The following is a 17,677-nucleotide window of genomic DNA, read 5'->3' as shown; positions in this document are numbered from 1 at the left end:
TGAAATTTAGTTATCAATCAAAGATAAGTATGCAACAAGAAACTTGCTGTTTTAAATGAAAGTAGGACCTGCTATCGTGTTCTCCCCAATTAGCAAGAGGAATCCCTCTTTGACTTCCCTTCCTAAGTTTTTTTCTACTTAAAAAAAAGTCTTTCTTTTGTCAAGATTCTGGTTTTTAAATTACCCTTTGGCTATGTGTACCCATAACCACTAGGTTTAGAAACAGATAATGGTGGTAATGCAGTTACACTGTATTAGAAGAGGGGAAGAAGAGTTTTATTTCTTTATGTTTTGATTGATGGGACAGTTTCATTTTGAATTTTGAATATTAGTTATTATAAAAAAGTGGTTTTCCATAGGGAAGGCCATGTGTAACATTGATTATGGATCTTGACAGCATAACTGTGGAAAGATGTGAATTTTCCTTAGTGATTGGTAGGTTTTGGAATTTAAGATCATGGTTTAGATTCTTACATGTTTTGTTCCATTCCATTAATTATCCACGACATTTTCATGGATGAAAATCAAAGAGACTGTTTTTAATTTTGAGAAACTCAAAATTAAAAACAGTTAACTTTGTTCTTGCTGAAGTGCAGCATCATCAAAGCCATTAAAGAATAAATGATCTACCACAGTAATCAACACTGTGTTTGGAGCAGGTGCAATTTTTATTTTACTGCAAGATACACAATCTTATATACAATGCATAGTTGTCATCTTCCAAAAGTTCAAGATAAAAATAATACACAATAAAGAATATATGAGTATACTTTTGTTTCAGAGAAGAAAACTGCCTAAGAGCAAACAGGTTTATGCCCTTTGGGAATGGGATTTTCATATTTATACTGATTCTTCCAAACAGCTCTTGTTTAGAAAACAAATCTCATTGGATGGACTTACAGCCTTATCAGAGTTTTCTTTTTAAGAAGGTCTAATTTAGATCCAGCCAACGTATTCCTTTTATTCCAGTTATTCATCTCATTATACTAGATGAAACATCTATAAATTGTCCAATAATGGCTCTATATATTTAGTAACTTGTATTTGCATCATAGAATAGAACCACTTTCTTAAGATTTATATGAATATTCCTTGATTTTTTTTTCAAAACTACCTTCCCAAACTGTGTTTCTTTTTTAGCATTATGCTTTGAGTTTTGACTTAACCTCTTTGCATAGGGGACGCTCTTAGACTTTTAACAGTATTTCTGAGACATTAATGCCAGTCTCCCCCGAGTTAGAATTATGTGTTTTCATCCTCATTGCTGCCTCCTGTATGGCTGCTACCTTTCTCTGTATCTTTTTACTATCCCTCACTAGATCTTAGCTTCCAGAAGTCATCAGGGTGGGAATATGGAATTTATGTCGAGTTGATCTTGAGGTTAGATACACACAGTTCTGGTCTCAAAAAGACACAGCAAACAGTGTGCCCTCCTTGCTGTGATGAGACAGCAGGAATATCAAGACATGGGACACAGACAAACATAATCTCACACACACATGCATGCATATGCACACATAATCACACACATGCACACACATATAGTCATACTCATGCATACATGCATACATGATCACACACAAATACTCATGCATACTCACATGTTCAAACATGTGTATTCACATATACATACACAATCTCACACATATATTCACACACATACATGCATGCACATACATAATGCATATACAGAAAAACATTCGCTCACAATTTCACATATGAATGCCTACATGATCACACAAGCACACATACATTTTATGCACACATAGCCACATACACTCACTTACACGTGCATGTGCATGTGTGCAAACATACACACTTTTGACAAATGAATACTTTGTGTAAGTGGTATTTTCTCTAACATATATCATTCACTTTTTCATTCCTTAAAGCAGTGCCCTGAAATTACAAAGCCACCCTCTCTCTTCTTCCAGTTTGAAGAAATTGGTGTTCACAATAATAGAGAAACTTATAACATCTCTCATGGGCACTCAGAGCTACTTCTCTCTCTCCTTGGGCTGCAAACTTAGATACAAAGACATGCAGGATAATCTGGCTAAAGTTCAGACTCCAATAATGGCAACAAATGCCATAAGGGTACATGGGGTGCTAACTGAAAGAGAATCCATTACTATAATTACTATAATTCCATTTCACAATTGTATATTTTTGCACTGCATAAGAATCCTTCAAAAAAATCCTTTGGGTCTTACTGTTCAATAAAGAGATTTTTATATTTCTCACATCAGTATGGCTTGTACCTGAAATTACTCTCTGTATAAATATCCCTTCTGTGTGATAGCCAAAATGTATAACCATGAGGTGAATGCCAACCAATATTTAAAGCCATTCCTATCTACATTAGTTATAAGAATACAAGAACACCAAAGAAAATCAGTGGAATTTAAGAAATGCTCAAAAGAGCACTTTGGGTTCATTCAGAAGAACCCTGCCTTTCTGCCTTAAGTCATCTGTTAGGTGCCATGAAAATCTGGAATGTAGACAAACATCATCATAGTAAAATTCTTAAGCCGCATATGAAGCCTTCAATGCAAGGTTTGTTTCCAAAAGAAGAGAAAGAACACACAAGATAGAAAGTACACAGCGAACATAAATTATAGGTGTAATGATGTCTATGAGTAGGTAGGTCTATACATTTGATTTTCCCATTAAATTCCAGAGGGTGCTGCCCTGAGAACATATAGGCTTAAAGAAGAGAAGAGACTGGTGTTATTTCTAAATTATCTCTTTTTTCTGCCCAGGTAAATTACAGGAAAAAAGCCATTACCTCTGAAATCATAAGTTTCAGGAGAAAGATGAGGAAATTAATATATCATCTGGAAGTTTTAGACAAATTATCCTAAATATGCTGCTCATGGCATTATCCTCAACTGGAATGCTCTTCAGAATACAGTGCAAGGTATGTCCAAGCACCACGGGTGACATAATGTCCTTGTTCAGCCCACGATTAGGAACATTTCTACTTTCTGCCAAAAGTGACAAAATCCTAGCCCAAGATCAACATGAGTCAAATGCCCTCCATCCAAGGATAGAGAGAATTTGGTAACAGCTATATATTCATGAAGAGATGCTGCATATAAATTAGATTCTGCCAAGTTAACAACCTGGGAATGAGTGAAATATTTCATGATTGATTAACACATGAGTTAGGAGCACCACTGAAGGACTAACTGGTGCTTAGTGTCTGAAAGAGACAACGCCTGGCTGATTCCCAGAGAGAAGCTCAGTTGCCACAAAATGTTTCCACATCAACTGTCAGTAACTCAGGGGATATTGTTAGTGTGTCCTCGGGAAAGTGCCTATATGAGAGGCAAGCCCAGTCTTTATTTGCATGTATCCTATTATTTACAGATGAAACTATAGATACTTTCAATGATATTTGAATCACTTTATATTTCTTGACATAAGGACATGCGTTATTATGAAATTATGTATCTGAATAGCATGCTGCAAAACAAACTGTGCCTTTTAAGAAATTAAGCTATGTTGGAAACCACCCTTTGCATGTTTAAATAACTTCATAAATATCAAGATAATTTCCTATTATACATGAACATCAGACACCTAAGGTGTAGGTCCAAGCCATATCTAAACCAGAATTGTCACCACACAGACACACTACATGTGTGTCCACATAGCATAAAGTGAGCTGGACATGTGCCCTGGAAATGGTGTTTGTTTTTATTCAGGGTGTTGTTATCAATGTAAAGCATCTGGATGAGATGCCCACTAAGCTCTAAAACCAATATTTTTTTTCTTGTCCTTTTTTCTAAACAGAGCTTTTGGAACCACATTGCATGGGAAAGCCACAGCAGATGGGTCCTGAACTAAATCTAGGTGACCAGAAGAAAAAGGCTTGTTTCTTTGTTCATCAAAGGAACTGAGAGTCCGCCTTTCTTCCCTGCCTTAGAAAGGGGCTGTATTTGCTTACTCGATTCTTTTGTACTCCATCCTTACAACCTTGATGCTTCCACTGACCTGGGTGGCAGACCCAGTCTGCATCTTATGACTTCAGACCATGAGATTTCTAAAAGTTAGTTAAAAATTCTATCTTTCCATGTTAGACTTCAGTACTAATCTGAGTTAACCCGAGATCATTAAACTCTTCTCTTCCTGAAGAACTGTAAGTAGACATCTCCACGACTAGTCATACTGGTTTATTTAGCCCATCAACATCCCTCATGTAAGCAGGATCCTGAACTGTATTTCTGACTCTACTAGTGCTCTGTCGCTCCATCCTCATCTTAATTGGAAAGCAGAAGTCCCTGAAACACCGCTTGAAGTTTTCATCAAGAAAGGCATAGAGAATGGGGTTCAGACTGCTGTTGGTGTAACCCAAGGCAATGCAGAAGTAATAGCTGGAGAGGGCAGCTGTGCTGTGAGAGGCATTCCCCAGAGCTTCCACAAGGATGAAAATGTGAATGGGTGTCCAACAGATGATAAAGACTGCCACCACCACAAGGACCAGCCTGGTGATCCGACGAAGGTTGCGATCTTTCTCTCGGGAGCCAGAAAGGAGTCGGACACTCTTCAAACGTAGGATCATCAGGGTGTAGCAGATGATGATGATGAGGACAGGGATCACAAAGGCAAAGATGAAGACACAGATCTTCATGAAGAGGTCCCACCAGGAGTAATCATCATCTGGGAATTGCAAGGAGCACTCGATGACATCCACATCTAAACAAGGTGAACAAAACAAACAGAAGCACAAAAAGAAAATCTATTCTTATTATTGTGGCTGCAAAATATTCTAAAAAGTGAGTTTTAATATGTTTGGGTACAAAAGTCCAATTATGGTAAGATGACAGTACCTGAAACAGCCCACCAAATTAGGAATGGATGCTGTATATATTAACCAGACTATCTGTGCTTAGATCAATGAAGCTAGAAAGTCACCATTTATTGGTAATGTATACAATGCTATGGAATACATAAAGCTAGCTAGCAATATAAATTATGTAGTTGTGGAAACCAGTTTGATATGGATGACTTTCAGAAGAGCTAAATTGGTAATTTATAGCATTAAGCCTTACTTGCATTTCCATTAATTAACAATTCTCCCAGACCTATGGCTCTGCCAATAAAAGCTAGTATCTATTTGTAATAAGTGACTAAATATTTCAAATCTAGCCATTCAATTTAACAAAAACCAACTTGTATGAAAAAATCAAGTGATTTACAAGAAAGTACTATTCGGGTCAGTAAAAATTTACATAAAGTGTGTTTGGGCAGCATGGGTGGCTCAGTGGTTTAGCACTGCCTTCAGCCCAGGGCGTGATCCTGAGATCCAGGACCGAGTCCCATGTTGGGCTTTCTGCATGGAGCCTGCTTCTTCCTCTGCCTGTGTCTCTGCCTCTCTCTCTCTCTATCATAAATAAATAAATAAATAAATAAATAAATAAATAAATAAATCTTTAAATATGACCCAGGAATTGTGACTTAATGGAATTGATTGACTAGAGGGTGTTGTTGAGACATGAGTAAACTTTTGGAGAAGGAGAAAGAGGAAGAAAAGGAAAGAAAAAAACAGAATAAGGAAAAGGAGAAAAAGGAGGAAGAAAATCATGCTCATTAGCACCATCATCAAGAAAATTCATAAATGAAACAGATTTTTCATTTTTAACAACACTATGCAACAGACAAAACAAATATTTTATATGATTACTTGACTTGGAAAATTGTGTTATTTGCTCTGCTTCTCTTTGATTGATAGTATTCCCTTTGTAATGACCTTCATATTGGAAAGAGCAGAGATCGGGGATCCCTGGGTGGCGCAGCGGTTTGGCGCCTGCCTTTGGCCCAGGGCGTGATCCTGGAGACCTGGGATCGAATCCCACGTCGGGCTTCCGGTGCATGGAGCCTGCTTCTCCCTCTGCCTGTGTCTCTGCCTCTCTCTCTCTGTGTGACTATTATATATAAATAAAAAATTAAAAAAAAAAAAAAGGAAAGAGCAGAGATCAAAAAGAACAGAGACCCAGGATAAGCACTTTTATGACACTTCATTGAGAGCCTGCTCACCACTGTGGGGGGCTCCCTTTCTCCCCAAGCATCAGCCAGCCCACATTTTCCCCCTTCCCTCTGAGCAGTCATTGAGCACAGACCAGGCAAACTCTTTGTCCTGATCCTTCTTTACAGGTAAAGTAATCATGAAAAATAATAAGAATAAAATTTTTATAATGACAATATTTTCTTCTGATATTGGGAAAATCCACTTCAAAAATAGAACAAGATATTTTTTTAAGTAGTGAAACAGCTCTATTTGTGTTTTCTAAATATTTTAATGTGATTTTGGTCAAATATCTCTTAGTAAAAACAAAATATATCATCTTAGAATTTCAATTAGGCATACTGTAAAAAAGAAAGAATATAATCATTTTGGCCAATAAAGATGATTATCTTATAAATATATCTTTTATCAACTAGATACCAGATCAAACCTTTCATTAGTAAACACAAACTTCCAGAATAACTCAATTTTTTGATTCTCTAAAAAAAAAATAAATAATTGTTTAAAGTACTATTACATGAAGACTATTAGAAACAAGCAAGCATCTCTTTTAATTTCTGCTTTTAGTGTTTATGGGAATACTAAGAGTTAAAATCATTTTTAAAAAATCATCATTATTATCATTGATAAAAAAGCATTTATTAAACAGCTTTTGACAGGTACACATTGAAAAAATCTGAATTTAAAAAACATACTAATCTAGATTTGATTTGTCTATTGAATCTAGTGAAGATAGGGAACACATCTAGTTTTGTTTTGTCTTTTCCATGCTTAACTTTTGTATATTTCAACATTGTCTCTTTCTCGAGGTTGGCCTCAGCTTAAAAGCCACATCAGAGACATTCATACAGAGTCTGATCCATTTGAATAGTCCTCACCCTTGCAACTTATTTTCTCCATATATATTATATTTACCTTATTTTAAAATCATTATATAATGACAGAAGCTAGACAGAAGCTCTTCTGCAAAAATATCTTACCCTTCCTGACATTTTTCTCTCCATCCAGAATCAAACTACCATAGCGTGGATACCCAGCTTGCTTTATCCAATATATAATCCTTGCTACATAGGGTGGCAAGAACATAAGATACTTAAGGAATATAAATCCTTAAATAAGAACATGAGGTACTTCAGGAGTACAAATTGTTGAATAAGTGAATAAATGAATACCACATGGAAACCCTTGAAAATGGATACTGATTACAGTAGTTATTATGGAAGAGCAATCTGCTAAGATAAGTAAGGCAATGTAAGAGCTGATGTTTAATCAGCTTCCTCTTGAACAAATTGTCTTTCATGTAGTAGGAGCTCAATAAATATTTGCTGAATGGGCAAAATAAACTACAGCTACTTTTACAAGACCTTGGAAAGCATTCAGTGTTAGAGTTAGAAATATCCTCCAGATATGCCAATGAAGCTAAGATTATACCAACAAAGCGAAAAGAGAGTACTGAGGCAATCATCAAGGAAATTCAAGTCAACATGTACCATTTCTATTAAATGTTCTCTTTCAGGAAAAAGAGTGCATCTTTAGCTTTAATGACACACATAGGTTGAAAGTGAGAATAGAAAAATATATTCCATGTGAATATAAATCAAAAGAGAACAGAAGTAGCTATACTTATATCAGAGAAAACTGGCTTCAACTTAGAAACTGTCATAAATGACAATATAATGATAAAAGAGCCAAGTCATCAAAAGAATGTAACAATTATTAAGTATATATATATATGTATATATATACTTATATACTTGTATATAAGTATATACAATTATTATATATATATATATATATATATAAATGCTTGAGTTGAATGACAAAAGAAATACAATATACCAAAACTATGGGATGTAGCAAAAGCCATTCTTAGTGAAGTTTATAGTGATAACCACCTACATTAAAAAAAAAAAATCTCAAATAAATAACCTAACTTTACATATTAAGGAACTAAAAAAAAAAAAAAAAAAAAAAAAAGAACAAAGTCCAAAGTTAGTAGAAGGAAGGGAATAATAAAGAACAGAACAGAGGGGATCCCTGGGTGGCGCAGCGGTTTGGCGCCTGCCTTTGGCCCGGGGCGCGATCCTGGAGACCCGGGATCGAATCCCGCATCGGGCTCCCGGTGCATGGAGCCTGCTTCTCCCTCTGCCTGTGTCTCTGCCTCTCTCTCTCTCACTGTGTGCCTATCATAAATAAATAAAAAAAAAAATTCAAAAAAATAAAAAAAAATAAAAAGAACAGAAATAAATGAAGTAGAGACCAGAAAAATAGTAGAAAAAAGAATTTGGTTTTTTGAAAAGATAAATCCAAACTCTTAGACTAAGAAAAAAAAGATATAAGACTAAATGAAAGAAAAGATATTAAAACTGATAACACAAAATACAAAGGATCATAAAAGACTACTATACACAATTACATGCCAATAAATTGGATAAGCTAGAAGAAATTGATAAATTCCTAGAACATACAACCTATAAGACTGAATTACAAGGAAATTAAAAAATATAATAGACTAATAACAGATAGATTGAGACTACATAAGGAAAAAAAAAAAAAACAAGACTACTACAAAGAAAAACCAAGTGCCAGATTGTTTCACTGGTGAGTTTGATCAAGCATTTAAAAAGGATATCAATCTATTGCAAGCTTTTTCAAAAGTTGAAGAAGGTACACTTCCAAACTCATTTTACAAGCCAGAATTACCCTGATAGCAAAACCAGAAAGGGCACCACAATATCTCTGATGAACAGACATACAAAAGTCCTACTACACTAGCAAACCAAATTCAATAGTACACAAAAAGAATCATATATCATAATCAAGTGAGATTTATCCCTGGGATGCAAGTATGGCTCACAAATCAAACAATGTGATATGTCACATTAATAAAATGAAAGATTAAAAATCATAAGATCACCTCAATAGGAAGCCTTTGACAAAAATCCAACATGTATTCAGGATTAAAATTCTCAACATGGTCAGTATAGAAGGAATGTATCTCAGTGTAATAAAGGCCATATATGACAGCCCAGAGGAACACACTGCTCAACAGTGAAAGATTGAAAACTTTTCCTCTAACATCAGGAACAAGGCAAAGATACTCACTCTCACCAGTTTTATTCAACATAGTACTGGAAGTCTTAGCCAGAGCACTTAGGCAAGAAAAGAAATAAAAGGCATCCAAATCAGACTTAAAATTGTTTGGAGATAACACAATCTTATGTATAACAAACCCTAAAACTCCACTAAGACACTATTAGAAAAAACGAATTCAGTAAAGTTGTAGAATTCAAAATCAGGGGATCCCTGGGTGGCTCAGCAGTTCAGCGCCTGCCTTTGGCCCAGCACGAAATTCTGGAGTCCCGGGGTCGAGTCCCACGTCGGGCTCCCAGCATGGGAGCCTGCTTCTCCCTCTGCCTGTGTCTCTGCCTCTCTCTCTCTCTCTCTCTCTCATATATATATATGTATCATGATATATATATCATGAATGAATAAATAAAATCTTTATAAAAAGATTATATATGTATATATGTATCATACATATATATATGTATCATGATATATATATCATGAATGAATAAATAAAATCTTTATAAAAAAAGAATTCAAAATCAATATACAAAAATCAGCTGCATTTCTATACACTAACAATAAGCTATCTGAAAAACAAATAAAACAATACCATTTATGTTATCAACAAAAAGAATAAAACACTTAGAAATAAATCTTTAAATAAATATAAAATATCTGTATACTGATAACTGTAAAACATTGAAATAAAAGGAATTTAAGAAGATACAAATAAATAGAAAGATATCATATGTTCATGGATCAGGAAAAATAGCATTGTTAAAATGTCTATACTACACAAAACTATGTACAAATTCAGTGCAACCTCTATCAAAACCCAATGGCACTTTTCAATGCAATAGAAAAAAATAATTCTCAGGGGTTCCTGGGTGGCTAAGTTAGTTAAATGTACAACTCTTGATTTCGGCTCAGGTCATGATCTCAGGATTGTGATATTGAGCTCTGTGTCCACACTGAGTGTGGAGCCTGCTTAAGATTCTCTCTCTTCCTCTCCCTCTGCTCCTCCCCACCCTGAACTCACTTTATCTCTCTCAAAAAAATAAAAAAAAAAGAAGGAAAGAAAGAAAGAAAAAAGGAAGGAAATAAAAAAAAGAAAGAAAGAAGAAAGGAAGAGAGAAAGAAAGAAGAAAGAAAGAAAGAAAGAAAGAAAGAAAGAAAGAAAGAAAGAAAGAAAGAAACCTTAAATTAATATGGAACCACAAAAGACTGAGCAGTTAAAGTAATCTTAAGCAAGAACAAAGCTGGAAGCATCACACTTCCTGATATCAAATTGTATTACAAAGCAATAATAATCAAAACAGTCTGATGCTGGCATAAAAAACAGACACATATTCCAATGGAATGGAAGACAGAGGCCATAAATAAACCCACACATATGCTAGTCAAGAAATCTTCAATAAGGGTACCACAAATAGAAATTGGGGAAAGAATAAGTTCTTCAATAAATGGTGCTGGGAAAATGGGGTATCCACATGCAAAAGAATGAAATTAGGCCTTTATCTTACACCATACATAAAAATCAACTGAAAATGGATTAAAGACTTAATGTAAATAAAACCATAAAATTTCTAGAAGATAACGTAAGGGAAAAGCTTCTTGATACTGGCCTTGGCAATAATTTTTTTTGGATATGATACCAAATGCACAAGCAATAGAACCAAAAATAAATGAGTGAGATTATGTCAAACTAATTCGAACTAAAAACAACAACAACAAACAAAAACAAACCCAAAACAAACCAAAAAACTTCCTGCACAGAGAAGGAAAAATGAAAAGGCAACATACAGAATGGAAAAAAATATGCAAATCATGTATCTGATAAGGGGTTAATATCTAAAATATATAAGGAAATCATATAACTCAATAACAGAAAAGCAAATAACCTGATTTAAAATGGACATAGAACTGAAATAGACATTTCTCCAAAGAAGACATACAAACTACCAACAGGATTATAAAAAGGTGCTCAACACCACTAATCATTGGAGAAGTGCCAATAAAAACCACAATGAGATATCACCTCATACCTGCTAGAGTGGCTATTATTAAAAAAAAAAAAAAAAATGTTGGCAAGGATGTGGAGAAAAGGGAACTCCTGTTGGTGGGAATTCAAATTGATGCAGCCAATCTGGGAAACAGTATGGAAGTTCCTCAAAAAGCTAAAAATAGAACTATCATATAATCCAGCAATTCCATTTCTCAGTATATATCCAAAGGAAATGAAATCAATATCTCGAAGATATCTGCACTCTCATGTTCACTGCAACATTATTTACAATAGCCAAGATATGTAAAAAAAAAAACCCACAAATGTCCACCAATGGATGAATGGATAAAGAAAATGTGGTATACAGTGTGTATATACATACACACAATGGAATATTATTCAGGCTTTAAAAAAGAAAGAAATCCTGCCATTTGTGGCAACATGGATAGACCTGGTGAAAATTATGCTAAATTAAATAAGCCAGACACATAAAAACAAATACTATATGATCTACCTTATACATGGAATCTAAAATAATCAAACTCATAGAAGCAGAGAGTAGAATTGTGGTTTCCAGGAACTTGGGGTGGAAGGGATTGGAGGCAGTGGTCAAAGGGTACAAATTTCAGTTCTGCAAGTAAGTAAGTTCTATAGATCTACTATGCAGCAGAGATTTATAGCTAAGCATGCTGTACTGCATACTCAAAGTTTGCTGAGAGTGTAGATCTTATGTTAAATTTTCTTATTACACAAGAAAAATAATAATAAACAGGGCAGGAAGAAACTTTAGGAGGTGACAGAAGTCTGTGGTCTTGATGAGGTGATAGTTTCACAGATATATATTTATCTCAAAATTCACTGAGCCGTTCACATTAAATAATCACAGCAGTTTGCACATCCACCATAATAAAGTGATTTTTCTACAAAGTAGTCTTTTTCTTTTGTATCAATATTTGAAGGCCCTAGCTTTCTGTGGCACATGTTCTAATGTCTCAAGGCTGTTGTAATTATAGAGTTTGCTCTAATATCTAAACTTGAGTTTTCTTTGTTTGCATTCTTTTTGTTAAGAATAATTCTGTTCCTATTGTAGCCATTACAGTAACTTAGTGATTATAATAGTAGTAATAAGCAGACTGTGAATTTCTTGCTTTCCATGTACTGACTAATTAGATCTGGAAAACTCCTAGGAGGTAGGCACTATTATTTATCGCTATTTTGCAGATGAGGACATCGAGGCACAGAAATCTAAGTAATGTCTCCAAAAGGATCCTGTCCATAAATCATGAAATCAAGATTCAATCCCAGGCAGTTTGCTTCCAGAATCTGAGCCCTTAACCAAAAAGAAACCGGAAAGAAAATCAGAGGCATTAGCTGAAATTTCTCATCCAGGTGGATATGTTGTAATGCAATTGATGCCTGATTTCCTTCACTGAGCATTCTCCACAAACACAACACTCTAAATTACCACTGCCATTCAGCTCTGATTCAGGAGATTATCTAAAACACTCCTCTTGGTGATCTTGATGGGGAGTGTCATCCAGCCCTCAAAAATGAGCAGACTAGATGGCTCAGAGACAGTCTTTCATTACATAAGCAAAATCTGCTTTAGAAAATAAAAGAAACAAAGAAAGAAGGAGCCCTCCTACAAGGCTACTTTAATTTTCTCCCACTCTCCCCTCTATTTGTTGCACAAATTAATCTCCCGACACTGGTGGATCCTTTCTTCCATGGCATTAGCACACATTCATCTACAGGAACTCATTCCTGGAAAACCTACATCTATCTTCTTTTTCTTTTTTAAGATTTTATTTATTTATTCATGAGAGACACAGGCAGAGAGAGAAGCAGGCTCCATGCAGGGAGCCGGATGCGGACTCGATCCTGGGACTCCAGGATCATGCCCTGGGCTAAAGGCAGGTGCTCAACTGCTGAGCCACCCAGGTGCCCCTACATCTATCTTCATATCCTCTTTCAAAAACTGAATTGGAATTCATTGTTTCTAGGATGTCATTTTCTGACAATGATTAGAAGAGTGTAGTGGTTAAGTCTGTAAATATGTGAAATATCAAAATCAATCAATTCTTTATTTGCCCTGGGGAAAATTGCCATCCTCTTTTATTATTTAGCCCATTCTTCGAGTCCTCATGGTGCATATGTAGCCTGTCCTCTTGAATCCAGCTATTAAGCATCAACACCCTAGGGTCAGAAGAGTTTCTTGCAACTTTATTTCCATTTGTTGAATGCACGAAGAAAGGAAATCCTGTGTGTAATCATATTTCAAAATGCTTCTCTGATAAAGTTTGGCATATCTTAAAATTTAGCCAGTATTATAGCTTAACACCTTCCATGGCTAAGCTGGAAATTCATTTTAGAGTTTAAGAGGGAAAAGATTGTCTATCATTACAAACTGGACCATGATAGATAAGCTGATTTTATTTAGCACCTGCTTTTTCTATGATCTGGAAGATCCCTACTATACACATTCAATTACCTGTATTTATAAGTATCATGAGCTTCCTTAGTAAACTAGAGAATTTAGAGAACTGCTACAGCAATAAACAGCATTTATAAAGTCCAAAGTGACAGATCTGTTCCCCTCTTCCAAATGAATTTCCATCAGGACTGAAGATATTTTCATAGTTTTACTTTTACTAGTAAAGCAAAGCTGCTGGAACAGTAGTTCTCACCCTGGCTGCAGGTCAGTCACATGAGGACATCTTAAAAACCTTGACACCCAGGGGTGCCTGGGTGGCACAGATGGTTAGGTGTGTGACTCTTGGTTTCGGCTTGGGTCTTGGGATCAAGCCCTGCATTGGGCTCCACATTCAGCATAGAGTCTCCTTGGGCTTCTCTCTCCCCCTTGTTCTGCTTTCTCTCTCTCTCTCATAAATAAATAAATCTTTAAAAAAATCTTGATACCCAAACTGTGCCTCAGGTCAATTAAACCAGACCCCTGAGGGGTGGGACCCAGGCAGCAGTACAGTTGACCCTTGAACACCATGGGTTTGAGCCACACAGATGCACTTATACACGGATTTTTTTTTATAAGTGCAGTACTATAAATGTATTTTCTCTCCCTTATTATTTTCTCAATAACATTTTCTTTTCTCCAGCTTACTTTATTGTAAGAATACAGCATATAAACATGTAATATACAAAATATGTGTTAATCAATTGTTTATGTTATCAGTAACCCAGTCTCTGGGTCAACCGTAGACTATTAGTAGTTATGTTTGGGGAGTCAAAGGTCATACAAGGATTTTTGACTGCATGGGGCTGGTGCCCAACACTATTCAAGGATCATTTGTATTTTCTGAAGTGCCCAGGTGATTCCGACATGCAGCCCAGGGTGAGAACCACTACCCTAGAGATACTGGAAAAACATCAAATATCCTGTTCGCATTAGTTAAGAACTAGTATAGTATATTCAGAATCCAAATTTTGCTCACGGGTACTATTGTCCATCTGTGAACCCAATTCTTAATGGCCTATGCCAAATGAAGTTGTTACAATGGTGAAATGGAGATTTTTTTTAATTTATTTTTTATTGGTGTTCCATTTACCAACATACAGAATAACCCTCAGTGCCCGTCACCCATTCACTCCCACCCCCTGCCCTCCTCCCCTTCTACCACCCCTCCTAGTTCGTTTCCCAGAGTTAGCAGTCTTTACGTTCTGTCTCCCTTTCTGATATTTCCCACACATTTCTTCTCCCTTCCCTTATATTCCCTTTCACTATTATTTATATTCCCCAAATGAATGAGAACGTATAATGTTTGTCCTTCTCCGACTGACTTACTTCACTCAGCATAATACCCTCCAGTTCCATCCACGTTAAAGCAAATGGTGGGTATTTGTCATTTCTAATAGCTGAGTAACCCCTAACGCACAAAACTGTTGTGTTTCTCATCTTCCATGGATTTAGGCATTACGTTTCCACTGCCTTTTAGTTTTTCCCTTAGATATGTGTCCTACTCACTTGCAAATTAAGAATTGCATAATTAGAAGTAAGGTTCTTAAAAATGAGATGAAAATGACTGCCCTTACCTTCCCTGACTTTGGTCCCTCCAAGAACTATTGCAGATATGCCAACAGATGACGATAAGAGCCAAATACAGATGTTGATGATCTTTGCCTTCATGGGTGTGCGAAAGTCTAAAGCCTTGACAGGATGGCACACAGCAATGTATCGGTCCACACTCATCATGGTCAAGGTGAATATGCTGGTAAACATGTTATAATAATCAATGGAAATGACTATCTTGCACAGCACATCCCCAAATGGCCAGGAATTCATCAGATAGACCGTGCTCTGGAAGGGCATGGTTGTAGTAACTAAAGCATCCGCCAACGCCAGGTTAAATATATAAATGTTGGTTGCTGTCTTCATCTTTGTGTATCTAAAAGACAAGAAATAAGATCATTTCTCTTCATCTTTGTGCCAAATCCTTGAGGTAAACATGTTTGTGACAACCTTTGACTTACTGAATTTGTTTTTCTAATTCATTTATTCTTTACATACTTATTGAGCATTTAATATGTAAAAGGACTGTTCTAGATCCTAAGGGTAGTAGAAAAAATGGACAAAAATCTCTGACTTAACTTAGCTTTTATTCTACTTTGTTCAAAATATATTTAAATTTAAAAAGGTAAAGAAAATAACAGATAAATATATGAAGATATATATACAGATCTTTTTGACAGACTTGCACATAATACAGGTCTTTTTATTTTGTGACGGACAATTCATTTTAATCCTATCTGGAGTTGCTGGCTTTAAGCATTTTTTACATACTTTATTACTTCCCTTTCACTGCATAAAACAAAGATAAAGCTTACTCAACTTTCCCTCGGGGTCATTTTGAGAAATCCATCATTGTAATTACGTCTTTTGAAAATTTGAAATGTGTTTCACTTTTAAAACACATTCAATTTCAATTGCTAAAACGCAACTAAGTTTGTTGGTTTTTGTTTGCCAGTGTGCCTTTAGTTTTTCATCTTAAGTGCATTATGTAAATGATGTTAAGTTCTTCCTTATACACATCACAACACGAAATGTAATCTAGCACAGTAGGTAAGAATAACTCAGTTTTTCTATACTCTCATCTTGAGAGATTTTTAAAGCACGTAAGCTGTTTCCTCTTCCAAATGAGGGGACAGTAATTTTCAAAAGAGGTCAAAAAGATTGCCTTTAAACCCAAATTTAAAAAAATAAAAATAAAAATAAACCCAAATTATTCTTTGCATTATAACATGAAGTTTAGAACAATTCCACTCTCAACTAAAACTGAATTAAGAGGATTGGTTTACTTAGAGAATGCCCCCTCAGGGATCTATAGGGCATGAAGCATCCCAAACAGTTTCAGCAGGTTTTCAGAGGCCAAATGCTAAGATATGTATGGGAAATCTATGTTAATTACTTTCTACACACCCCAGATTTGTAGACTTTATTGTAATTAATTCAACCATACCCCTACGGTATGACTTTGATTGTCATTAAAGGTCATTTTTAAAGAGCTGTCTTATAGAAAACTACTGCTTTCAGTAGTTTTCCATCTCAATGGTTATTATTGATCACTGCTAGAGTGTCTTTTCAATACATCAATTTCCATGAGAAATGTCTTTTAACATGTAGTGACAAACAGCTTTGGCTCTCCAGGGAGGCAGAGTTGTCTTCCATGAAGTCAGATCATCCTCAGACTGGATTCAGTATATGACTTTTCTGAGTTTCAGGTCCTGTCACATAAAGATAATAAAACCAAATGGCTGTATCCGAGATAAATGCAGTAGGTGACCTGACTCAAAATGTGTGACACATAGGATCACTCTCAGCGTCCCTCTCACCCTCCCCCCAAATTCTCCCCTTCTTCTTTTCTTCTTGCTAGGAAGTGGTTTGTCTGTGCTTGGGTGAAGGCATGGTATAGAATAGCACAGAGTCAGTATCTGTCGATTTCCATTTTGATGCTCTGCTATCTAAACAGTGCTTTAATCTGAAGAATGAGGAGTTTATTTTAAAAAGTTATCTTTTACCTTTACAGATTTCACTCACATATTATTATGTGGCCTATAAGCTTTAGAAAGTGATTAAATGTGGGATGCCTGGGTGACTCAGTTGGTTAAGCATCTGCCTTCGGCTCAGATCATGATTGATCTTGATTACTTAAAGATGCATCTTATATATATATATATGTAATTTGCATCAATTTTTAAATTTACATTCTAGTTAGTTAATATATAGTGTAATATTGATTTCAGGTGTAGAGTTTAGTGATTCATCCCTTATGTACAACACTTAGTGCTCATCACAACAAGTGCTCTCCTTAATGCCCATCACCCATCTAGCCGTCTCCCTGTCCCCTCCCCTGTGGGTCCTGAGATAGAGCCCCCATGTCAGGCTCCCTGCTCAACAGTAAGCCCTCTTCTTCCTCTCCCTCTGCTCCTCCCCCTTGCTTGTGTGCTATCTCTCATAAACAAATAAATAAACAAACAAACAAACAAATAAGTGATTAAATGTATATGGCCAATGCTCAGAGCATAGGCTTTATAAAGGCACAGATAATTAGGGAAGT

The 17,677-nt window shown here is 35.7% G+C and overlaps 1 protein-coding gene across 2 annotated transcripts in view; it reads right to left on the bottom strand.

The window, feature by feature from the left end:
• Window positions 1-645: 645 nt before the first annotated feature.
• The window catches only part of OPRK1 (opioid receptor kappa 1), a 30,867-nt gene continuing 13,835 nt past the window's right edge, over window positions 646-17,677 (bottom strand). For both annotated transcript variants that reach the window (XM_072804632.1, XM_072804633.1), the window contains 2 exons: window positions 15,156-15,508; window positions 646-4,701 (listed from right to left, as the gene is read on the bottom strand). In XM_072804632.1, the coding sequence (XP_072660733.1) occupies window positions 4,169-4,701; window positions 15,156-15,508 (886 nt within the window). In that variant the 3' untranslated portion in view covers window positions 646-4,168. The remainder of the gene's footprint in view (window positions 4,702-15,155; window positions 15,509-17,677) is intronic.

Source organism: Canis lupus, chromosome 28 (genome assembly GCF_048164855.1).
Source record: "Canis lupus baileyi chromosome 28, mCanLup2.hap1, whole genome shotgun sequence".
Classification (NCBI taxonomy): domain Eukaryota; kingdom Metazoa; phylum Chordata; class Mammalia; order Carnivora; family Canidae; genus Canis; species Canis lupus.
This window is presented reverse-complemented; position numbering and strand designations above follow the sequence as displayed.